The 24586-nt window shown below is 43.9% G+C and overlaps 10 protein-coding genes across 10 annotated transcripts; 5 read left to right on the top strand and 5 right to left on the bottom strand.

Annotated features, from left to right (window-relative positions):
• Positions 1-1759: 1759 nt before the first annotated feature.
• O0I10_000342 (uncharacterized protein) lies at positions 1760-3402 on the top strand (the record flags this gene model as incomplete). Its single annotated transcript, XM_058480453.1, has 8 exons — positions 1760-1854; positions 1936-2004; positions 2065-2137; positions 2223-2296; positions 2373-2438; positions 2542-2711; positions 2796-2906; positions 2981-3402. 8 exons carry the CDS (start codon positions 1760-1762, stop codon positions 3400-3402), a joined length of 1080 nt encoding a protein of 359 aa, XP_058348976.1.
• Positions 3403-4181: 779 nt separating this feature from the next.
• Positions 4182-5909, top strand: O0I10_000341 (uncharacterized protein; the record flags this gene model as incomplete). The annotated part of the gene is made up of 8 exons (XM_058480452.1): positions 4182-4292; positions 4371-4462; positions 4530-4611; positions 4682-4983; positions 5050-5140; positions 5235-5354; positions 5463-5743; positions 5819-5909. 8 exons carry the CDS (start codon positions 4182-4184, stop codon positions 5907-5909), a joined length of 1170 nt encoding a protein of 389 aa, XP_058348975.1.
• A 696-nt stretch (positions 5910-6605) lies between these two features.
• Positions 6606-8134, top strand: O0I10_000340 (uncharacterized protein; the record flags this gene model as incomplete). The annotated part of the gene is made up of 5 exons (XM_058480451.1): positions 6606-7111; positions 7185-7257; positions 7324-7418; positions 7523-7809; positions 7866-8134. 5 exons carry the CDS (start codon positions 6606-6608, stop codon positions 8132-8134), a joined length of 1230 nt encoding a protein of 409 aa, XP_058348974.1.
• Positions 8135-8215: 81 nt separating this feature from the next.
• On the bottom strand, positions 8216-8644 carry O0I10_000339 (uncharacterized protein; the record flags this gene model as incomplete). The annotated part of the gene is made up of 3 exons (XM_058480450.1): positions 8216-8236; positions 8300-8427; positions 8491-8644. The coding sequence occupies 3 exons, from the start codon at positions 8642-8644 to the stop codon at positions 8216-8218; spliced, it is 303 nt and encodes a 100-aa protein (XP_058348973.1).
• A 1612-nt stretch (positions 8645-10256) lies between these two features.
• Positions 10257-11592, top strand: O0I10_000338 (uncharacterized protein; the record flags this gene model as incomplete). Its single annotated transcript, XM_058480449.1, has 4 exons — positions 10257-10433; positions 10499-10750; positions 10827-11057; positions 11119-11592. 4 exons carry the CDS (start codon positions 10257-10259, stop codon positions 11590-11592), a joined length of 1134 nt encoding a protein of 377 aa, XP_058348972.1.
• A 294-nt stretch (positions 11593-11886) lies between these two features.
• On the bottom strand, positions 11887-14585 carry O0I10_000337 (uncharacterized protein; the record flags this gene model as incomplete). Its single annotated transcript, XM_058480448.1, has 2 exons — positions 11887-13953; positions 14028-14585. The coding sequence occupies 2 exons, from the start codon at positions 14583-14585 to the stop codon at positions 11887-11889; spliced, it is 2625 nt and encodes an 874-aa protein (XP_058348971.1).
• A 920-nt stretch (positions 14586-15505) lies between these two features.
• Positions 15506-16896, bottom strand: O0I10_000336 (uncharacterized protein; the record flags this gene model as incomplete). The annotated part of the gene is made up of 3 exons (XM_058480447.1): positions 15506-15809; positions 15870-16321; positions 16390-16896. The coding sequence occupies 3 exons, from the start codon at positions 16894-16896 to the stop codon at positions 15506-15508; spliced, it is 1263 nt and encodes a 420-aa protein (XP_058348970.1).
• A 2084-nt stretch (positions 16897-18980) lies between these two features.
• O0I10_000335 (uncharacterized protein) lies at positions 18981-20286 on the bottom strand (the record flags this gene model as incomplete). The annotated part of the gene is made up of 5 exons (XM_058480446.1): positions 18981-19150; positions 19208-19252; positions 19305-19675; positions 19779-19930; positions 19993-20286. 5 exons carry the CDS (start codon positions 20284-20286, stop codon positions 18981-18983), a joined length of 1032 nt encoding a protein of 343 aa, XP_058348969.1.
• Positions 20287-20637: 351 nt separating this feature from the next.
• Positions 20638-22555, top strand: O0I10_000334 (uncharacterized protein; the record flags this gene model as incomplete). The annotated part of the gene is made up of 10 exons (XM_058480445.1): positions 20638-20869; positions 20956-21115; positions 21182-21249; positions 21325-21458; positions 21522-21608; positions 21670-21808; positions 21884-21952; positions 22020-22295; positions 22354-22397; positions 22454-22555. 10 exons carry the CDS (start codon positions 20638-20640, stop codon positions 22553-22555), a joined length of 1311 nt encoding a protein of 436 aa, XP_058348968.1.
• A 135-nt stretch (positions 22556-22690) lies between these two features.
• Positions 22691-24553, bottom strand: O0I10_000333 (uncharacterized protein; the record flags this gene model as incomplete). Its single annotated transcript, XM_058480444.1, has 3 exons — positions 22691-23865; positions 23929-24348; positions 24412-24553. 3 exons carry the CDS (start codon positions 24551-24553, stop codon positions 22691-22693), a joined length of 1737 nt encoding a protein of 578 aa, XP_058348967.1.
• Between the last annotated feature and the right edge of the window lie 33 nt (positions 24554-24586).

Genomic DNA, 24586 nt, shown 5'->3' with positions numbered 1-24586 from the left:
CCAACAAAGGATTACCGATATACTCAGAACACAAAGGAAACAAAACACGGATCAAAACGGAAGAGGTTGTCTTTCAACGGCTGCTGACAATGATACACAATGCCTCGAGAATCATCCAGAAAGCTATCGGAAGCAAATCGCCGAGGGGGAAGAAGAATGTCAAGGAAACAGGTTGTGTTTGCAAATGGCCGAGAATGGAAGTGGTGGTGGGCAAGGTCACAAAAGGTAAATAGCCGCCATATGAGATGATGCTTCCAGCAGCAAGGGTCATTCATTCATTCATTCATTTGATCATTCCATTGTTGTTATTATTGCTCAGCAGCAACAGCAGCTAGCCAACTCAGGTGATGGACCGATCCAAGAGGACACATGCCACGACTACTACCAAACAACTTTTTACCGATACCAACAAGGAGGACGACCTTGGCATTATCCAACAACAACAACTTGTTGGGGAAGATGAGCAAGGGAATGGTGAAACAAGAGATTAGCACCACTTTTGAGATAGATGAGATTTTTATTCATGCAGCACCGTTTTACATAAAAATATCATTTGCGTCAATCGGGTGTCATTTCTATTTGTTCCTCGGATTCCCTTCCCTTCATCAACACCCCTTGTACTCGACAGCACGTGTTTTTTGCGTAAATGATAAACACATGCCAGATACCATTTTCATGGCCTGTTGCAAACAAACCCTCGGTGGTTGACATGCCGGCATATACACACCACTTGAACACTGTGGGAAAAGAGCACAATTCTTGTGGTCCCTCTACTTGCCTCTTCTGCAAATGTTGTTTGACATGGCTGAATAAGACCTATTTAATCACTAAATCTTTGGCCAGAACATGGGTTGCTCAAAATACAAACCTTGCCCAGTAAAATGTATCGTGGTAGGGTGTATGTATAAATACACAAGCCAAGTTAGAGGTTGCTATTATGCATCAGCACATCTTGTTGGTACATAGCAGGTCAACCGATGCTGCATTTAGCAGCAGCATCAAATGGGGAAAATAGGCGATGGACAATGGACCAACCATATTTCAAGAAAACCTACGATGGATGGTGTGTGTAAGATCGTCGGTACAACTTGGCCACTATTTAAAGCAGATTTATCTTGGGGGGAAGGACAAATGCTTGTTGTTGCCTCGGGCCTTGAAGATCCAGAATCCAGAAAAGGAGCTCTTGTACACCCAAGTGAAGCTTCGGCATTTTCCCATGTGGCCCATTTCAAATCTTTAGGTGTAACATGCCGTATGGACCCTGCTGGCCCATTCAACTGCCTATACTATGGATTTACTTATTACCCTAGTATGATCTCAGTTCTAAAATTTACATGATCAGATAGTCTATCATCAATGCCCGCCCACACTTCTGACTATCAAAAAAAGCTTTTTTTATCATCATATGAATAAGCACTAGCGTCCATCAAGTTGTTGTTTGCTCGTTTTTAAAAGTATCAGGTGATATGGGAACACAATGCAGAAAAAGAAACAGCGTGTGTATATGAGATGATTAAGGAGTGTGCTTCATTCACGAAAGAAACGCCAGCAAACAGCTGGTTTGTGCACATTGAAAAAGGGATTCCGCGGAAATACTTGTTACACCATGCAAGGAATTTTGGCTTTGGAAGCATCCGGGGTGCTTCAACATGATTGGTGCTTACAGCTGTTTGTCCTCTTTCCCTTTTATGCAGGCTGACCATATAAAAGCCCATAGAGAAAAACTCCCATCAAAGCTTCTTGTCGTCTCTCCCTAGTCATGTTTGCGTACCCAACATTCTCCAACAACAACTATCCTTTGGCAAACACAAAGCCACAAGCTCCACAATCTCCACCAGCAACAACATCCACCATGTATGTACTTGCTGCAAAACCATATCTCATGCAGCAACAACAAAGGACGCGGCACTCACCATTCATTTGTGTGTGTATTAGATATGATGATGGAGCCTTTGTATCAAGCGAATACAAGACGTATCCAGTGGATACAACGATCCAGCACTGGTAAGTGCATCCCTATGGCGCCATCCATGTCATGCTTATTGACATACTACATCCATGTAGGCAGTTAAGGAATCTCATCCATTGCCCCAAAGCACACAACGTGCTTCATCCACAACCCAACGCATTGAATATGGTGAGTGTGTGTATATACATTTTCAAGAGATGAAAGGAAATGGGTGTGTATGGAGCATCATGCTGACACTCAATGCTGGTTGTAGTTTAACACAAAGACCGGAGAGGACACTACCATCTTATCCGATCTTCCTTTTACCCCAACCACCATGGACACTGCGTAAGTGTTTTGGCTTGCATATACAAAATTCTCTTTATGTGTCGATCTAATCTATGGGCTCCCCCCAAAAAATTAGGTTTGGATATATTGCGATTGCAGGGCCACGAGGCATGGGCATGGTGAAAGAGCTGTCGGGATCATGGTAAGTTTATTTTTTTTTTCTCAATCCGCTCCACACTATGGAGTATGAAAAAGTTGCAGGAAAAAAAACTTTTTGGAGACTAATGGCGCTATTATCTCTTTAGGTCGGCTCATTTCACCGCAGGTCCCGGAATGAACAACTCTATCACCTTATCCAAACACCATAATGAGGTCAGGGTAACGGTGTGCAACAATGACCAATCGGTGTGCATTATGTCGGTGCCCAACATGGAAAAGATCACAACATTGAAAATGCCAGCAGCTATCAATCATGGTATGTGTGTGTGTGTGTGTGAATGAAGGAAGGAAGGGAGGAGGAATAAGATTGTATGATGACTGACTTTGGGTTCAACAATAGCATCTGTCAGCCCAAATGGTCGTATGATGTTGATGGTGGGCGACAATGGAATGGTGTACCTTTACGAGATCACAGCATCAGATGACTACAAGCAAATGGCCGTATATCAAGGTAACGTGCTTTTATTGGGTTATTCTCCCACCACCACCCTTAAAACAATGTTCACTCACACACAAGGTATATAGCTTCAGAAGAACCAGCCTTGTCATGCGCATGGAATCAATCATGTGACAAGTTTGCAGTGACATCGCAGGACGGCATCATGAGTATTTGGCAGGTCGGCAACCCGGAACCACTCCACAAAGTTGCTTCGACCGAGACACGTAAAACACGCAAGGCACCCCGTGCTATCCAATTCAGCAAAGGCCCTTTGGACTTATTGGCCTATTCAGAACATGTATCCACCGTCAACATTATTGACACCCGGACATTTGAAACTCGCCAATTGGTGCGATTATCACCACGCCGTGACATGGATTATCATATCAGTGGTATGAGCTTTTCTCCTGACAATCGTTATCTTTATGTGGGATTTGAGGATGCCATTATTCAACTTGATGTTGACGTTTGTGCACGTCGCCAATTTGGCAGCTCACGTCTTTGTTAATATGTTTCATTATTTTCTATTACTACACTACTCTATATACCCCACCCAACACCAACTCCATGACATCTAAGCACATTTCATCTCACTCACTCACACACATTGATTCATTGTCGTAATGCATTTTCCTTTCTTTTTTGTTTCATTGGCATTAAAAAAACTATTCATTTTGCGTATTCCTGGGTTCCTAATTCTACCGGTGTCTGAAATCCGTGAAAACAACAAATGCCAAGGATTTAGCCTGTTCGGCTCATTCTCGGCATATCCTTTCAAGTCCAATCCCAGTGGTCATCGTCATGTTGATCACCAGCTCCTCTTGAAAACAAATGGCTTGCCGAGGAAAAGAGAGCAGGGGGAGAGGATGAGAATAGCACATGCATGCAATAAGAATCTTGTCATTATGAATCATTAATGTCATCCACATGATAGATTAAAGGCGTGTGATGTGATAATCGTTCGTCCCCATTCATATTGTTGTTACGTCAGTGGTACTGAATGTGGGGAAGGAGAGGGAAAGAAAGAGAACAAAGTGATATAATAATAAAAGTGTATGTATATGTACCGAGTTACGGGCGACTATCCCAATACAGCAAGTGCGTGTGTGGTATATCTTGTACATAACAAGGAGAGCATCATCGTGCGTGGTGGATGAGATAAGCAGCTCAACAACAGGCATCAGCATCAGCAGCAGCAGGCAGAGTCAAATGTTCTCCGCTTCCCTGTTTTCTCCCTCTCCCGTTCTTTTTCGTCCTGCACCTATTTTTATTTGAGCGAGCAAGATGATGTCCAAAGGAAACAACAGCGATGACCCCAACAACACTGAGGAACTTGAAGAAGGCTCTCGCAGTATCCTTTTGGGTATTGCCTCGCAGCTCACCAAAGGCATGGACCTGGTACGTTATGCCTCTCTTCTCTTTTCGCGATTCCAATGTGAAACTCACCACCCACCCAACCCATCGCGTTTCATTTAGCATCGAGTGACCTTGCCAACCTTTGTGCTGGAGCCACGTAGCATGCTTGAGCGTATTACTGACTTTATGTCGCATCCCGAGTTTATCCTAAAGTAAGTCGTTTAGTGATAGTTTACATATAGATGCATGGGTGTTGGGCTGATAGACTTGGACATCTAGTGCCAGTTCAATTGATGATCCCCTGGAACGATTTATCGCTGTGGTTCGTTATTATCTTTCAGGATGGCATATTAAACCCAAGGTATGTGTGTTTGTAAATTACATACGCTATGAAAGAGAGCGAGATGTCTCATCATGATGTGAATGAATAGGGTGTCAAAAAGCCATACAATCCCGTGCTTGGCGAATACTTTCGATGCCGTTACAAATACTCGGATGGCACTGAAGCGTACTACATTGCTGAACAGGTGTCGCATCATCCCCCAGTCTCATCCTACTATTTTTGTTCGCCTGAACATCATGTTGTCGTATGCGGTGATATTCGTCCTAAATCCCGTTTCCTTGGCAACAGCGCTGCCACGCTTATGCAAGGCGTCTCCAACATCATATTAGCCGATCGACATAATGAACGTTACGAGATTCTCATGCCAAACATGTATGCTCGTGGCATCTTGTAAGTGCATTCAACGACAAATCAATCATCACAACGTGGGAAAACTAATGATCCATCCAATGTTAGATTTGGAACGATGACGATCGAATTGGGTGATAGCTCACGGGTGCGTTGCGTGACCAGCGACCTTGTATGCGATCTTGAATTCAAGACCAAGGTAAGTAGTAGTGGTAGCATGGGATAAGAAGATTGGATCAAGGACAACAACACTCACTCATCATCCATGACACTGTTTTTTTCTTTCTTTCTAGGGCTTCTTTTCAGGACAATGGAACTCTGTTGTGGGCAAGATTAAAAAGGAATCGACTCAAGAAGTCTTGTGTGAGATCACTGGCCAATGGACCAATGAGTTGCATATCAAAAACAACAAGGTAAGGGAAAAAGGACAATGGCAAAAAGGGGGGAAAAAGGGATGGACGGACGACAGCTCGTGGCATTGTACTTAATAAGGAAAATCTATGCCATGTTGCACGCTATAGACCGGTGTCAAGGAATTGCTCTTTGATGTCAAGACCGCTCAGATTCATCCCAAGGAGGTCGCCCCTGAAGAGGAACAAGACGAATATGAGTCGAGACAGCTATGGTCAAAGTTAACATCGGCCATTCGCAGCAGGGATATGGATGGAGCTACGAACGAAAAGACGCTTGTTGAAGATCGTCAACGGCAAAAGGCTAAATCAAGGGAGGAGCGGGGCGAAACCTGGAAGCCACGTTTCTTTAATGAAGCCAATGATGAGTACACGTTCAAGGGTGCTGAAGGGTAAATATACATACATCAAGGGATTGGAAAAAGATATACATGACAGCCATGTTGACATGATTACGTATATAATAGGTTGGATTTGACGGATCCTGTCAAGGCAAAAGAACATTTGCAACAAGTCATCTTTGCAAAGCACACAGGTTCTGGTGAAGACAGCTGTTAGTGTGTGTGTGTAGACATACATTCCAATGCACCTTTTCTTTCTCTCTTCTCTCTCTCTCCGAAAGCAACACACATCAACATACAACAACCGATATACTCCCAGACATGAAGATGCCCCCCACACAATACAGACACACAACACACGCACACATACGCACAGCAGAGTTTCTTTTATCTCCCCTTATTCTCGATTCATTAATTTAGAGACATGTTCTTTGGGAGAATGACTTCTTTTTTAGATTGCTCCAACAGCTAATGAAGATTAAGGAAGAGAGCCATCGTTTTGCATACAATGGTGGCAATTTATCGAGTGAGATATGTGTATATTTTTGGATTGGTGGTGGGATGATGATGAATGGGTCGGAATGCTATATGATAATGATGATGATGATGATTATTACTACGGAGGAGAGAGACCACATGGCATTGGTTTCCACTTTGTGTGTATCACGTCCCAAAGAATACCATGGTTACAATCGTCTCGGAGTTGTCGCTGTGTCTCGTAATGCGTAGTGTGGTGTTGCATCAGGCACCGCTTTGCTTTCCCCCACAGCAGCAGGTGTGTGTGTGTGCCTCTCTCTCTTTTTTCTTCCCTTTTTTCTTTTTCTTTCACTTGCACTGTTTTTCTTTCTATCACTCGTAGCGTGTGCGTGTGAGCGGGGATTTGCATTGTGTATACTACTTTTATTACCAACCTATGCCAGAGACAACAAAGACGGACGACAAGAGTGGTGAAACTCAAGGCAACAATAACAACGGCAACTCGTCGTCGTCGACACTTGGTGTGCCCACCACCTGCAATAGTTCTCGACCTTCCTCGGTGTCCTTGTCACCAGCCGTGTCTGCATTCCAATTCAAGCCAAACCATCTTCGACACAATCGGTCCATGGAGCGACTGGATAGTGCAGCGGTGACCTCTCGACCCATTGGTGGAGGCTCATCAGGTCCTGGGCATGGCAGCAATCATCATCTTTCGACTTCGTTGGATATGAAACGCTCGCACTCCAATCGTACAATGCATAACAATACGCGTGCCAAAAGTCCTGTGTCGCCTCGACCTTCAGTGACCACAGGATCATGTATTATCAAAGATGGATACGTTTATAAGGATGAAATTGTAATTCTCGATGAAAAGAAAAAGGAGGAACTACTCAAGGTGGGAGAGATTCGGTTGCAAAGCGAATGGACGTTTTGGTATGATAGGTGAGTAGAAAATGGATATAGGAACGAGTTGAATGGAGGAAGATCTCATTATGCATGTATAATACAACAATAGATACGTGCCTAATCTCTCCGCATCTGAATATGAAGCCAACCTTCAAGTGATTTCAACCACTGGATCAGTGCAGGTACGTAATAAGAGAGAAGGGAGAGAGTGAGGGAATGTGGTCAGCTGCTTAAATGTATATGTATAGAAATTTTGGTCTGTATACAACAACATTGACGGCCCTGATCGACTCGGTTTTCGAAGCAACTTGCATTTTATGCGGAAAGGGATCAAGCCCATCTGGTACAATACGAGAAGGATTTCATTCCCTTTGGACAACTTTCATCTCACATTATCCTATCTCCCTCCTTTTCTCTCATAATCTTTTGTGAATTCATATATACCAGGGAAGATCCACAAAACGAGAATGGCGGCTCCTATAATTTCAAGATACCCAAGCATCATTCACCACTTGCCTGGCGGGATCTTTTGGTGCTCCTTATTGGTGAAAAGGTGGAAGGATGGTTAGGTGATGTGGTCTGTGGCGTATCCGTATCTTCACGTCAACAATGTGATAACTATCAGATTTGGACGGCACATAATCATCAGAATGATCCCGAGGCAGATGCAAGAGTCAAGGCCAAATTAATTGAAGTGTTGCGTCCTGCAGAGATTCAATCGTTCTATTACAAAGGTAACAAACCCTACACGTAACGGGACATCTCCAGCTTACACAGGTGGTTTCCATAGTACACAAGAACCATGCAGCATTTCAAAAACAACAATCCCCTCCCAACCACGCCAACAACAAGGATAGTAATACGACTACTACGTCGTCGACGACGTCATCCTCTCTCAAGCTCAAAGCCCCATTTGAGATGCGGCAAAAGATCACTGAGCAAAGCATTGAAAAGGTTGTGGCCGATATTGAACGACTCGGTCTCAAAAAGAAGCAGCAACAACAACAACAAAACAATACCAATAACATCCCCAACAACAACCACCATCGTCATTCATAAGATCCATCTTGATTTCTTCTCTAATATATTGCTCGTTACAATATTATTACATATACAAGCGTTGTGTGTGTGTGTGTGTGTCTATTTGGCGGATGTCTTGAGCTAAAAAAAGGGGATAGGGTCAATCATCATCATCCACATCCCATCTTGTGTTGCACACTTTACCTGAAGACCATGCATATCCTTGATCTCATCCTTGAGGATTTGATTCACCATACGATGCTGCTTGACAATAGTAGTGCCTTCGAATGCCTTGGATGCGATATCAATGGCGTACATGGATCCACAGCCACCTAATCAACAATGTCCATCAATCAATATGGGTCGTTGTGTTTAAAAGAGTTGCTTAATAATACCGGAGACGTCAACAACTCGAAGCTTGTGGGGTTCAAGGGCTTCGGTCAATTTGTTGTAAATGTGTTGCTCGCCCTGAGACATGCTCGATGTGGAGTACAGTGCAGCTTGACGCATGCGCATAGGGGATGCTAAACGGGCAAATGAACGCAACATTGTGTACAAAGAGAGGGAGAGTTGGGAGGTGGAGGAGTAGTGGAAGAAGGTGTGAAAGGTGAGTTAGCCGAGTCACACACGACCACTTGTCACCTTGGTTCATGCCTGCTGCACCTGAGATGGCATTTTTAATATAGCGACTTGCGTCATGTCTCTTGCACCAATGTTCAAACCTAAAGGGTACTGCCACCAATATTAATCCAATTGCATCATTGCTGCTTACTACAACATACACTGTTAAAAGTGGTAGCTAGGCTACTAATACCATGGCAACGAGCCTCACGTGCTGAGATTATGCTTCTTATGGGTAAACAATTATAGACCACCGGAATAGACACCGAAATAGCAGATCGATGTCATTGCTGATTTACGTGGTGATGCCAATCATTGCTCCTTGATGTAGATCTTTGTATAAGCGTATCAACTTCATACATCATCATCACCCTTTCCTCTCTTTGTGGTCACAGAGATTCATTACTACCATTCTATCATCTCACGATGCATCATCCTCACCTTGTCACTTTTCACCTTTGGAGATGCAGAATGCACATGCCTTTGTACATATAAATTAAGGGTTGTCGCTCATGTTATGTACTCCCATACCTCTGTTTCCTCTATCACATCGACCTGTGGTTGCTTACATGTATCTCATTTCTTCTTGTTACCTTGCGAATGAGCCGTGTTGTGGCCCTTCATTCAAGGAGTAGTGATTCATTGTTTTCATTCATATTTTCATTGTCAAAGGTCATCGTTGTGATGAAGTAAACAAAAGTCATTGTTCAAAACTTTGATGGAATATTAATGAACATCGCATTTCTTCAATGTAGATTTGGCACGGTGCAGATAGCAAGGCCGGTTTCTCACCTTTGCATTGATGAGACCTCATCCCTTATGATTCCGGAGCTCGAAGTTCACCACACAACTGCATGATGGCTCATAGATAAGTAACGCTTTCCATAGCCAATGTTCACGTTCCCGGATTGAATGCATCTTTGGATACAGGCAGCTGTAATCAACTCTCTATCCCCAAGAGTTCTCAAGAGGTGGGTGTTAAAAGGTAATGTGGAATACGAAAAAGTGCTAGTGGTGGGGTCTATCCATATAACTCGTCAAGCTCTCGAGGTACATGCGATGTGCCATTCGCTGTGAAATTCACGCTTGTGGCAACTAAGGAACCCTTAAGCATCATCAGCTAAAAAGGCAACAACTTTGAATTTGACGACGACGCGGAAGAAGATGAAGGCATCGCATTTTCTCAAGGGTGATAATTAAGAAGGCTTTTGGTGTGTGTGTGTATATAAGGACATGGTACTGTAAGGCTGCTGTATCCATGCCTACCAGAAGAACATTAATCAACTTTTTCCCCATGCGCGACCTCGACAAGTTGACGTGATGTTACATAATACGCTCATTTCAATCAATGACTTTTCACCACCAATACGTTGTCTGATGAGAATGCTCTCGTTTTATTATCACCCATCAATCCTAAGAACGAATACCTCGTTATTCTAATTAAGATCCCTGATGTCAAATTTGGGCAGCTGCTGCTGACTACTTATTTCAGCCACGGTCGTTGAACTATTGAATCCCGGTCTTTCTTCACCACCCAACAATGGAATCCGACAATGGTCTGGCACTCATGGTACAAGAATTGAAAGACCAGACATGCATGTACAGCAACTCCACGTCATTCATACGAGGATTCATGCTTGGCCAACTCTCGGTGCTCATTGTCATTGTATTGGCTTTACGGTACCTTCTCATGGAAGACGTCAAAAAAGTGCGAAAGGTATATACATACACCACGCGACGACCATTGTGTTTTCTTTTTCTCTAATGAGCAGCCGTGAATAGAGGTACATTCCTTCTCGATTATCGACGAATCCACCTTCACGAGCTTCAGCCTCGGCGGCACAACTTCCAGCAGCGTATATCAGCAAAAAGACGTATTATGACGTGATACACCATCCACCCGAGAGCACCGACTGGCTCAATGTGTTGCTAGCTCAATTCCTTATGCAATATCGCGAAGATGCAAAGATCAATGACAGGCTTATCTTGGCTGTGGATGAGGTTCTTAATGGAGGAGTGCGACCTAGCTTTGTGGTAAGTAAGATGTGTGGGTGTGGATGTTGGGATATCATCACCGTCAACGAGTCAAGCTAATATAAAAGTCAACAAGGGTCCTATTCATGTGACAAAACTGAATCTGGGCGAGGAGTTTCCAATCTTCCGTAATGCACGTATCCGACCCTCCGATGATGTTGGCTCAATGCGTGCCGAGATTGACTTTGAGTACAATGATCAAATCACGCTTGGGATGGAAACACAAATCATTCTCAATTGGCCACGTCAAGCATTTGCTGCTCTACCCGTTTCCTTGGTGCTTTCTGTTGTTCGGTTCTCTGGCACGGTACGTTTTCTTATTCATTCATTCATTTTGACGTTGGCACTTATATAGATATCTCGTTTAGCTTACCATTGAATTGATCAATCCGCCGGAGACCACCACTCGACCTGAAAAGCCTTTGGAACGATACATTGCCATCTCATCCTACTCTGACTTTGTACTCGACTTTGATGTGCGATCTTTGATCGGTTCACGAACCAAGCTGGAGGACGTACCCAAATTGACTGAACTTATCACCACCAAGCTACGCAACGTGTATATCGACAAGTTGGTGTATCCCATGTTTGTCAAGATCAAGGTGCCCCAAATGTGGAATGGATCGCCTGATGCTCCATCATCAACAACAGCAACAACCAGTAGCACAGCAACCAATGCCAGTAACCAAGCAACTAGCAATAAGCATGAAACTACTACTACTACCACTGCATCACCACCACAACCTGAACAACAATCATCCACGACCACTACAACGAGTGAAGTGACACCCAAAGCAAAGGAGAAAATGGAAGAGCTCGTAGAAGATATCAAAGACGCCTAATGACACCTATAACACCACCATTCCATTACAAATGCATCTATCCACGACCCCCCTTGTACAATTATTATTCACATACACACACACACCACACGTATTTATATACAACACACACACTCACACTCAACACCTACACCATACCCGACACCCTACCCATGATTTGCACAATCAAGATGATAACAAGTATTCTTTTTGTAACATGAATTTGAGGATGATGGAGAAATCTACAATACGCGTGAAAGGTGAAAGAAAAAAAACGACAACAACAAAAGAGGTGGTATGGGGATGGATGAGATTCTACTTGTGAACGGAGGAGGAGCGATTAAGCCATGCACTAATCTTGACAGAAAGACTACGTTTATACTGTGCTGAGGTGGTGGATGCTGATCGTTGATGTCCTCCTGCCTTTTTGGCTTTGGAAGAGGAGGCAGTGGTAGCCGTCGTGCTTGTACTCATGGAAGGTTGTGGTTGAGGTGGTTCAGTGATCATGGCAGCCTGCTGCTTGCTGTACTTTAATGTAGGTGTTGCTGCAACGGGAACCGGCGCTGCTGGTGTATTATTAGAGGGAGGTGGAAGAGGTGGCAAAGGTCGATCATAAAGGGATGGATCAGGAGCTGGCTGTTTTCCTCGCAAAAACGCACTTGAAATCTTGCGCAAAATTGTATGTGGCTTCTTTTCAGTGGTGGTGGATGGTGTTGTATTGTGCGTTGATTCAGGTGGTGTTGGCAATGGATCTTGTTGTTGTGGTTGTTGTGGTGCTGTGGATGATGATGGTTGTGGCGAAGGGGGTCTTGAAAATGGCTGTTGTTGATGATGATGTTGCTGTTGTTGTTGTGCAAGAGGAGAAGAGGGTGTGGGTGTAGGTGATTCCACAACAAGATGATGTTGAGATGTGGATGATCGAAGCCAACGTTGAATACGTGAAAGATAATCACCCGAGGAAGCAGAAGGTTGTGATGCAAATCCAGGAATACTGGCATCAGCCAGCAATTGATAATCGGGACGATTTGGCAATGATGATGGTAACACGGGTGCATCACCTTGTGGCACTTCGACCTTGTTGTTATGTTGTTGATCATGCTGGGGTGGGTTGCTGTTGTTGTTGCCAAGGGATGCTTGACTGCTACGAGCGGATGCTGTACCACCCATCATGACACCTGATGCAGAAATAGCCGATTCAACAGAAGCCTTGCGTGAAAGTACGGGTTTGTTGGCATTACTTGCTGATGCCATGGTGTTGGATGCGCCTTCCAATTCCATGTTGCGCTCACGCGTAAGATGATAAATGGATAGCAAAGGATGATAGGCATCGGGTACCGATTGTGGATCATCATAGGGCATAATGCATCGTTGTTCTTCGGGTGAGAGTGACGTGGATGATGTTGATGATGATGCAAATTGCTGATGTTGTTGTTGAATGTATTGAACGGCATCTTGATACACGTGGGATTGAACAATGACTTCAAGTTTTTGACGGATCTCATCAGCCGTGCCAAGAGCAAAACCCTTTGTCATTTGTTCGAGGATGGTTTCATCGAGAGGGAGTTGAATGGGTTTACGTGCTGGGACAAAGTTCTTTACAGGTGGAACGTTTGGATCAGGATTCAACCATGGGTGTCGGATCACATCGGTGAGAATGACACGTTTGGCGGGATCAGTGACAAAGATGCGGCGCAGCAAATCGAGGCATTCGGGTGACATGTGTGCTGGGTAATTCACGTGGCCACGTTTGATTTTATCGTGCAAACCAGGCATTGACTTGTCATCAAAGGGCACCGTACCAGTGACCATGACGTAGATAACCACACCCAAACTCCATACATCGATCTCTGGACCCTTGTATGGATTAGCACGCAATAACTCGGGAGCAGCAAAGTATAGTGAACCGCAATACGTGGTAAGCAGCTTCTCGGGACCAAATAAATTGGATAATCCAAAATCAATGAGCTTGATATTACGACCAGCCTTATCAAGAAGGATGTTTTCAATCTTGAGATCCCTGTGTACAATCGAGTTGCGGTGCATGTAATCAAGCGCACTCACAATTTGTCGTGCAAAGTGCCTCGCCCGGCGTTCGGACAATCGTTGTCGTTTGATAATGTAGTGCAGCAGTTGACCACCGCCCACGTGCTCCATGAATATGTAAAAATAGGGCCCCGACACAACCATATCTCGTAAACCCACAATGTGTGGATGCCGAAACAACATCATAATATGCGCTTCTCGTATCGTACGCAGCTCTCGATTATGCTCACGCGCTTGCTCTTTGGCCGTTTGCTGTCTCATCGTTTTGCCTCCTTCGATATTATTACCACGCACAGCCACAAGCTGGAAATTGGCTCGAGGTACAATCTTGACAGCCACCTAACAAATACAACCCCAACTTGTTAGTCGTTGCCATGGATACCTCTATTTGTTTGTGTGTCCTTGGTACCTACCTTTTCTCCAGTTACATTATGAACACCCAATTTAACCTTGCCCATCGACCCTTTGCCAAGATTCTGTTGTAAGACATAGTTGCCAATGGACTTTGGATTGGCCGATGCACAGTGATCCCGTGGTGGTGATGAGGAGGAAGAAGAGGGAGCTGTTGACTTTTCCTTTGGTGGTGTTGGAGGCAGCACGTGATGTTGATGATGTTGATGATGATGTTGTTTTCTTTGTTGGGATGAAGATGATGATGATGGAAAATGATGTTGATCAGAGGGAGGAGGTGTTGGATCCAAGAATGCAGCTGTCGCCATGTTGGGACGTGTTGGAAGAGGTTGTTGGAGGACTCTACGGGAGCAAGAAGTTGCACGACGTTGTTGTTGTTGTTGTTGTTGTTGAGAGTGAAGAGAAGAAAGAGGAAAATGACGGCGGTGATGATTATGATGATGATGAGTTGTTATGCCAGCGCCTGTGCTGTTGCGCCGTTTATTATCCAGATAGGATGATGATGAAGGTGCCACAGATCCCCTTTTGCTATGTTCGCTTTTTGAAAATGGCAAACACATTATTGATCTCCAAATTGTGTGTATTTGCAACGAGAAAAAAAGCAAACAATTGTAAGAGTGGCGATTTGGTCTCGAACAGGATCCTCGCCCACTTTTCCCATCGCCTTTTAAACAATGTTTGCCCATTTGACACCTATGTCTCGGTGGTTTTCTTGAGATTACTGCTCGATTACTACTATTGTTACAACCAACTACATTGGCTGGCCATGTCATCACAGTTCCCACAATGTTGGTCCTACCACTCATCTCCTTCCGCTCCAATGCCCGGAAAATCAGCCCACAAGTATATGTACATTATGTACCATGTAGCACGTGGGGCCATGCACTGCACGCGCATGTACATGTAATATCCACCACCCACATTTGAGAGAGCTTGCCATGATTAAATCCTCCGACACTCGCTCATCCTCCACACGCCGATCATCCAATGATATAATGATTGTCCTCCACCCCCGCTTATTAAACTCCTATGAATGATGGTGTTATTATTGAAATATTTGTGTTCAAAAGAACTCTTCTCTCTCATGCACGTATCCTCGTTTGTTCCACATGTTGTTGGTACAACGTTTAAGCTTTGCAATCTGTGCACTTGCCTATTTAGTGTATACTTAAGGTTGCAGCACATGACATTTGATAGGTATACAAGAATTCGTTATTGTTGTTTTTTACACACGCATAAAAAGATAGGATTAGCGCTTTAAAGAATATTACAACATAAGAAAAGTGTGTGCATGGAAGGTTAAGAGTGGGAAGGGAAGAAAGCATGGGTTGTTTTAGGAGCAAGAGTACAGCGAAAGAAGAGGTAGTAGTAGTAGAGAGAGAGAAAGAGAGAGAGAAGAGGTGTATATGTATGATCGTAGTAATGGAGAGGAAAGAAGGTAAGGAACGAGAGGGAAAGAGGGAGGGAGGGAGATCTTCTATTATGGGGAATCACCACCACCACCACCAAGCCAGTTCTTGCCAAAGTTCAAGACACCACGAATGGAAAGACCAGGGGTATTATCATCATCATCATCATCATGATAGGATGCACGGTGATGGTTGTTGGTAAAGTAAGAGAATGGATGGTGATCCGAACCAAATGGAGGAGAGTCGCTGCCACCTGCTGCAAAGGGAAAGTTGAATTGAGAAGCACCTGATCGCCGTCGTTCTTCATCCTCATTGCGGTGAATGTGATGGGATTCGTACTCATCCAATGCTTCAGAAGCGACAGAATCCATGTCTCTATAATAGAATCATGCTGAATCAGCAAATGGTTTTTTCCACGTTGTTCAACTTCCTTACTTGTCGGATGATGATGACACCACGGGTGACGATGTATCTTGTTTCTTGTTAAGTGTTCGTAACGTTGTCTTGTCCACTTCATCATCATCCTCAAGCCGTCTCATCTCTTCAGGTGTCAAGTTGTTGATGTCCATGATATTATTTTTGATATAGACGAGCTTGTCAGTGAGATCTTCCAATCGATCGCTGAGTAAATTTTGTGCTGCTTTAACCACCACGACTTGATCATTGGATGAGGATGACGCTGATGCCTCATTGTTCTTTGGTCGTTGTTGTTGTTGATAATCATCGATATAGTCATTGTCATCTTCTTCAGTGTGTACAAGGTAGGCGGTTGGCATGGATCGTGCTGCATAGTATTCCTTGTGTTGGGGTGGTGTTTGCATTTCTTGGACAATCGGCCCGCCGTGACCATCCAGGTACGCTTCTTCACCATATTGATCCATGTCCCCCTTCAATAAACAATAGCATGTCAACATGTGTGTGTCTCTCTCTCTCCCCTATAAAATGCATGACTTACTTTGCTGTAACGATTATATGCCAAATGAGCGATTTGTTCATCACCAAGGAACTCTGCATCCTCTTCTTGGTCTGCAAGGAAATCCACATCTCGAACATGCTTATTCTTTTTGCTCTTTTTCTTCTTTTTTGATACGTGCGACTTTCCAAATGGATTACGTGTGACAATATCAGCAAATGCCTGTTGTTGATGGGGCGGTAATAGAAATGGAGGTGGTGGATGCTGCTGCTGTTGCTGACGATGGGTATCGGTGCTGTAATCGTTATAGGGGTCAGTCTCCCAGTCGCGTGTGTCGAGATAATCTCGGTAATAATCAGGTCCCAAGAACAGCTCGTCGTCGTCGTCTTCGAGGCGAATAGGTTGACGTCGACTGGAACCACAACAGCTGGGAAAGAATTGTGAAGGAAGAAGGTAATTGCGCCAAGTCAGGTCAAAGACATTGGGTTCTGCAAGTGGCTCGGGCATTTGTTGCGAACGTCTTTTGGATATGCAACAGCAACAACTCATGGTCGACAATTAGCCATTAAGCGATTACGAGGTTGAGTGTGTGTGTGTGTTTGCGTATGTTGGGTCAAGTGAGTGACAAGAAATACGAGTTGGAAAGGAAAAAAGAAAATATAGACGCAAGGTCGGACCTGGGTAATGATGAACACAATACATAAATGGATCACATGTTCCATCCAGCAAGCGTTACTAAAGGGATTTGCCATATTTGACCATATCCTGCTGCTGCTCCTCCAAACAAATTTCATGCTATCTCATCCATGGATACTCAACACATGTCACCATTCATTTCCTTTCATTGTTGTATTTGCTGCATAAGAATAGCTCCCTCCTTTATTTATTACTACTTGACGTTTTCTTTCTATATGCATAGTAATCATCAGCATCGAGCCATAGTAAAAACAATAATGAGAATATGACATACCTGACTCTAGGGTCGATTGTTGCATTAACCAATGTTTCTGGTACATTCAACGATGACCTTGTACGTAGACTGTACGATTGCTTGGATGGAAGTACCACCCTACAGTATGTACTGCTTGACCATATTGCTCGTTTCAAATGGAGGGATTATGATAATATCGAATGTATCCAACAACCATGCTATTGTATATCACAGATCAAATTGTCATTCGCAGGATTGAAGTCCTCGTCTTTGGGATTGACACCATATAAGGGGGAGCGTGATCCACTTTCATCTGTTTCCTTCTTCGTCATCCATAAAGCAACACCATGTTTGTGCGTTTGACAGTACTTAAGAAGCCCTCTGTTTTCAGTACGCGTCTCTTAATGCAAATAGACTTAGTACACAAGCATGACTTTCATAGCGAATGATGCATCACATACCTTGAGTGGTAGGTGGAAGTCGAAACCAGACGCATATCACAGTGTCTTGCTGAAAGCGATTGAGCTTGCGAGAAAGATTTAGGTTCCATTTGATGCAAAGCGTCTCAAATCATGTGACATCTAGATTCCTGAAGCATTTAGGCTTTCCATTGACCTTGTAAAGTACAGCCTTGAGTAATTTTGCTAATTGCACGTATTCCCAGGATCGATGGCACGGCACGCTCAGTTACCCGATGATGGTCCCAGCAACACCCGCTCTTAATACGAGCAACTTGGGCAGAGCTGAACTTGTAGTTTTTGAAAATTCAGCCAAATCTTCATCTGTAGTATCATCATAAGGCAAGTTGGATGGCTCAGTGTGCTTAGCCTTTGCAGCAACATCAGTCTCCTTGCAGTATATCAAAAAGTACGTGACATATATGAGTATGTGGTTCATCAAGCAAGATGATTACGTAGGTTTTACCTTAGTGAAAGAGTTGAACATCACAATGACAACAATGACAATGAAAGTAGGATAACAATGAAGCGCTGAAAACCATCGCATACATGAGCACGTAGATCGCTTATAAGATAAGATCATCCACAAAGATACTCACCGGCTACTTGGGCTTTTAAGGTGTCAGCAATCAAAGAGAGAGGTGATGGATGAAAGAGATGAGTGAAAGTAAAATAGGCGACAACATTCTTGTTTATATCTTTATGGTGGGCGTGGGCATCTCTGTGAGCACAAACAGGAGGAAGAAAGAGTGATAAATGCCTTCTGGGAATGATGATGAGCTGATAGATTGATGGGGCGTCTTCGTAAAAAAGTCTTGGTGTGATTGATTGTCCACGCATAAATCGGGATCTGATGTACATAAACAAGGTGGCAATAAACAATGACACCCATTTGTATGCATCACAAGTCTTTCGCTGTGCCCAAATTCCACGAAAAAAGATGTTGTTTGTGCGAATGTATGTTTCAAAAAGAAAAGTTGATGACATCTTCATCGTTAAACATGTTGTCAACATTCCGGGCCACTACAGCCCCCACATGGGTCATGACAGCAAAGGAAAACAAGAGCGGCCCACTTTACCCAAATCTTTCTTGTGGCCAAGAAAAGCTTGGCATCGGCAAAACCATTCCATCTTGGCGTCCCATCCAAAAGCGCAAGTATGAAGATGAAAGAGAAAATGCACATTGTTTATCAAAAAGTACAGAATGGTAGGGGTGGGGGATAATGCTGGTGGTAATAAAGCAACTAGTCGATGATTCGGAGATCCTGCTTCCGATCCTTTGCATAAACATCCTTGTACTTGTTGTAAATCGCTTCCAATCCTTTGATGTATTCTTCCTGTACAGCAACAAGTTGTTCGTGTGTGGGTTCTTTTTGACCTGCCTCAAGTTTTGGTACTGCAATGGGCTTGCCGACTACAACATTGTTGTTATTACAATTGACTCGCTATGCCACATTCGAAAATAACGTACCCACTGTGACAATTGGATGGCGGAAAGGCATAATGCCAACATCATCTATATTCAAAAGTTAGAATGACATCCAAGTATGACTTTTCACATTACTTACAATTAAAGATGCCTCGTGCATGGAAGAGCGGCAAAGTGAACCCAAGCAAAGACTGCATCTTCTTTTGTACTTTCCATAATGCTGATCCCTTTGAATTATCCACTTGCTCATACAAGTCGTTTTCACCAAAAGAAAATACTGGCACCAAGGAAGCGTTATGCTTAATAGCCAAGCGGATGAAACCCAATCGTCGTTTAAGAGTGAGATCGGCAATACCAGGACGAGCGTTCAATGATTCAGCAGCACCACCAATAACAATGACAATGGATCTTCCAGGACCTGAGGATAAAATAGCCTCACACGATTGACGTGAAACAGATGCAATGCCGAGGGATAGGATTAAATCGCGATAAAGTGGTAAACGGAAGTTGCTGCAAGTCAAATTGGCCATCATCAGCATGACTGGATCAAACACGTGTCTCATCCACATACACACACATGATTCCCAAACCACCACCACCTGTTCTCATTTACCTAGCCAATGTCAACAAGGAGGGGACGATACCGGGAAATAAATCTGAAAAGCCTGTAGCTTCGGTTGCAAAGTTGGCAAAGGCGCCCATGGAGATGATGCCATGAGGATGATATCCAAACACGTAATTGCCAGTGGGATCCAAATCATGCTCCTATTCCCATCATAAGTATGCATATAGACAGACTCATATCATGTCCCATCTTTTTTACTTACCTTGACAAGCTTGGCGGGGAAGTAATCGACAAAGTACTTCCATAATGGCCACCGACGTGTCCAATCGAAACGGCGACCACCTGTCTCAGGGGCTTTGTCGGTATAAAGAAAAGTGATATAGGCAATAAGCAATGGCCAGAGGAACGGTAGCGTAAAGCAATAGGCGAATAGCACGAGACATATGAATAGCAAAAACACCCAAGTGCACACAGCTAGCATTTGAAGTCGTCGTTCAAGTGGTATGCCACGTAGAGGTGCCCAGCGGACATGAGGACGTTGTTCCTTGATTTCCATCGAGGTATGGTGATTGGTAATGAGTCTTGTGAGAGTGAAAGAAAGAAAGGAGTGTAATAAGCACGCGATTGGGGTAAGAAAAAAAGAAAGAAAGAGAGTGGAAAGAAAAAGGTTGATAAGAGAGTAAGTTTTTCACATGCAATCAAAGCGCTGGCTGCTGCTGCTGCTGCTTTCATTTCTACTTGCATCTGTAACTGCCAAGTCCGAAAGCTGTCGGTAAAGCTGCAAAAGGGGGAGGAGACCAAAGTACCGGCTCTGCACACAGACAACACCACCAACACCACCACCACATCTTTTCTTTCCCTCTCTCTTCTCTTCTCTCTCTCTTTTCTCTCCCTTTGAACCTCGTCCATGTTTGCTCTTATCGCCGCTTTTGCGGCCACCAGCTATGTGATGACCGTGGTCTTGATGGCAATCGCTACATTGGCTGCTTTGAGCAAGCCATTCAGTGAGGAAATCGCCTTCGTACGCAACATTCGTATTATCCTTGATATCCTTGCTTCGCTCGTCGCCGAGATTCCACTTCACCTACTCGTCGTCAAGTTGCTCAAAATCAAGGTGGCTTCATTTTTCGGTGCCTTCAGTAAGGATTGAAGATGTAGGGTTGATACAGTGTGTATACATGGCATTTACAATGCATTCTTTCTCCTTTTACCCCCAACCCTTTAGACTACACTGTGGCATGGCTTGCCTATTTCATTGATGTTGCATGTATCGCCGGCTTGGTATTGTTGTTTATCGAGAGTATGCGCGAGCAAGAAGTGGTCGAAGAAGCCATCAAAGACTTGACTGGAGGCGAGCCTGCCGATCCCGTTGAAAGCATCCTCAGGTACATACATTTGCTCTTTGTAAGGGGGGGGGAGAGAATGGCGCATGCTAACATTTGAATTCCTAGTGTTCCATACATCAAGCGTGTCTTTAATTTCTTTTGGTCACCCGAGGATGTGATTCTTCATCCCAACAGTAAGTGAGATATGAAAAGGGGGAGGGGAGTGAGTAGCTTTATTTTTAGGATGCTGACAATGAATCTACTACAAGTTACTTATGCAACCAACGAGGAAAGTGCTGAAGCAATTGCATCTACCAACGACTATGATCAACCTCGCAGAATGGCATTGGATATCTTCAAATGGTCAAAGGCACCAGCCAACGCTGGTTTAAGACCGGTTGTGGTACGTGTTTATCATTTGTACATGCTCACTTTATACGTTTTGCTCATCCAATGCAAATCTCAGGTCCATATTCATGGTGGGGCTTGGACAATGGGTGACAAGGATTGCTTTTATCCCTACCAAAAAATGTTGATTGAGGAGGATAATTGGGTAAGATTCAACAATGAATGTGTGTGGTGATACTCTTTTTTCTCACAAGGACAAATATTAGATTGTTGTGAATATCAGCTATCGTCTCGCACCCAAGAACCCTTATCCAATTCATTTGATTGACATTAAGCGTTCTCTTCGATGGATCAAGCGCACTATTCGCATGTTTGGGGGTGACCCAGATTTTATTGTCTTGTCAGGTAGGTAGTGGGAATAAGAGTGGGCTAAGCGTGGAAAAGTTTGGGGTAAATGTGCTCACACATGATGTCATCTAGGTGATTCTGCTGGTGGCCATTTGGCTTCCATGGCTGCTATCACGGCCAATGATCCTCAATACCAACCAGGTGAGGGAACGACTTTTTGGGGACATGTAAATGCAACAACAAGCTAATGGATGATTTGGAAAAAAAGGTTTCGAGGATGTTGATACCTCTGTCAAGGGCGTTATTTCTATCAATGGTTCCCTGGATCTTCTTAATGACCCTGCTTACGCTGATTGGTTTTCAACTAAAGTGGCCATGAAGGCAAAAGTTGATGTGGATCTTCTTCGTGCCCATTCCCCTGCTGAAGCTGTGCTCAAGTGCAAAGACAATGGAGTCATGGTTCCCCACTTGTTGATTTCTGGTGAGCGTGATTGTATTGTGGATGTTTCTCAATCCGAACGATTCAAATCTGCTTATGATGAAGGTATGTATCTATATGCGAAGGATGGGTTATCAAGATGCTTACAGTGCCCTCGATATAGCTGCTGGTGAAAAGAATTCCCAATGTACTTTGTTGAAATTACCTGTAAGTAGTGGCATCGGCCTTCTTTAGTGTATCTTCATACTCATTCAGCTATCTAGGGTGCCCATCACATTTGTCACATGAGCTGGTCTCCTCGTGCTTTCTACCTTTCTCGTATGGTGCAAGTTTGGTGCAAGCACATCTATGCCAAAGGCAAATAAAATGGCAGCAGCAGTACGATTCCACCAAAGAAGACAACGTCTCCTTCCTTGCTATGTACCCCCCAATTAGAAAATCCCGTTGCAGAAATAAAAAAAAGTAAACGTTGCATTTAAACGAGTTGTACTGCTACTCTTTTAATTGTAGTTTGAGGTTTCAAAGTGTACATCAGAAATAAAGGAACCATGGAATGTAATACAACTAAATTGACCAATGTCGCAGCGAGCAAGTTCAACCATGGATTTAGCATCAATGATGGCCAATAAGCAGCTATCATGCTCAGGGCCACGAGGATCTGTAATATTGACAAAGCTAAGAAGCACGCCTTCATCATGATCAATAGCACCAGGCTTAGGTACAAAGACCGGCTCAGTGTACATTTCTTTTTCACGATCCAGCTTGATCGTCTTTCCAGTCTCGGTGTCTATTTTGATCAAGCTGAAGCGCTCAACGTCGTCAACAGTGGCACCTTGGTGTTGACAGCCCCATAGATATTTGTACGGCTTGAGATTATCCAATGGATTGTAGCGAGGAAAATCGACATTGGGTGTGATTTGACGCTGTGTGGCCTTGGCAATGCTGGTATCACGTTCATTAAACTCAAGGTGGTAACGTACGAGATTCCCAAATTGAAGAGGGCTTGGCGGTACGGTGATGCCACGGATCTTTGTTGTGCTTCCTTCTTCTTGCTTTGGTGGTGGTGTACGATGCATCAAACCAAAACTACTGATTTGATGAATGATATCACCATCTGGCCATGCACATGCATCAAGTTTGAGTACAACTGTGCCATCGTCAAGCTTGGTATCCCATGCATTGCTGGTGTGAAAGATAAAAAAGGGGTCCACAGGCAACGTGATCACGTGCCCATCACCATGACGATGGACCACGTGCAAGTAACCAGGGCTATTTTCACGCCATGCCATGCTAGGTACAAGAGCACCATTCAAGAGTATATCTGCACCTCCTCGAACAAAGTGTAATGGCCCTTCAGGTATGATTACATAGTTTTCAGTCAACCAAAAAGCATGCGTGTAAGGAGGTTGGATGCGCTCTTGCTCGTTTGCTGGTACACCAGGTAATTTACGATGAGTGATGTCGGCAAGGATAGTCGTTTGTTGTTGCTGCTGCTGCTGCTTATCATTGCCATTGTTTTGTTTGATGCTGAATACAGTGAGCTTTGAGGAAGGTCCCATGCCAAGTGAGAAATTAAACGTCTCTCCAGTATTAAAGTCGCTCTTGTGATGGGCTGCAGCCATTGTTCCATCAAGACGTTTGTCGTAAGCAGCATAAGTGAACAAGCGTTTAGGTTCTACACATGAATGGTGTACGTGAGAATCATAAAGGAAGTGGTATTATTTACAAAAAGACTTACCCAAAGAGGTCGAATGGACAATTTGTAACAAGTTGGCATCCGTCTTTGAAACAACCACCAAAGGATCCGTGTCATCCTTGTCAAACTTGCTTGGCAATGGGTATTCGGGAGTAATTGTTACACCAACATTGTCTGATGATGGATCCTTGTCATCATTGTTGCCAATGGTAGTGGCACGATGCACTACATTGGACACCTTGGAGAAGACACCACCAACTTCAGGTAAATGGCCAAAGTATGTATCATTGGTGGGATTATTCACGATCGTTTTCTCAGCACTCTCAGCAGTAAAACGCGAATTGTACTTTACAGCTTGTTGCTTAGCAGAGATCTCGAACCGGTGGACAAAGGTCAAGCCATCAAAGGCGTGGTTGATTGCATGTTGCTTGCCATTATCACTCAAATTGTACTTTGCAGGGCCTACACACCATCGTCATCCATTAGTCATCAGGGTAGCATTTTGTGTACACTATTAATACTTGCCAACGCGATAAAGAACACCATTGAGCCAATCGGGGATGGTGCCTTGGGCAGATAACAATATAGGCTTGCGGATCTCGGTCGCGTTACGGAATTTGTTTTGGATCTGAAATGCGCGGATGGAATCAGCAACGCTTTTGGTCATGTTGGTTGATGGAGGTGATGATGATGATACAAT

Source organism: Lichtheimia ornata (assembly GCF_029851405.1).
Source record: "Lichtheimia ornata isolate CBS 291.66 chromosome Unknown scaffold00001, whole genome shotgun sequence".
In the NCBI taxonomy this organism is placed as follows: Eukaryota; Fungi; Mucoromycota; class Mucoromycetes; order Mucorales; family Lichtheimiaceae; genus Lichtheimia; species Lichtheimia ornata.
The sequence above is the reverse complement of the archived record's forward strand: the minus strand, read 5'-3'. Positions and strand labels throughout refer to the sequence as shown.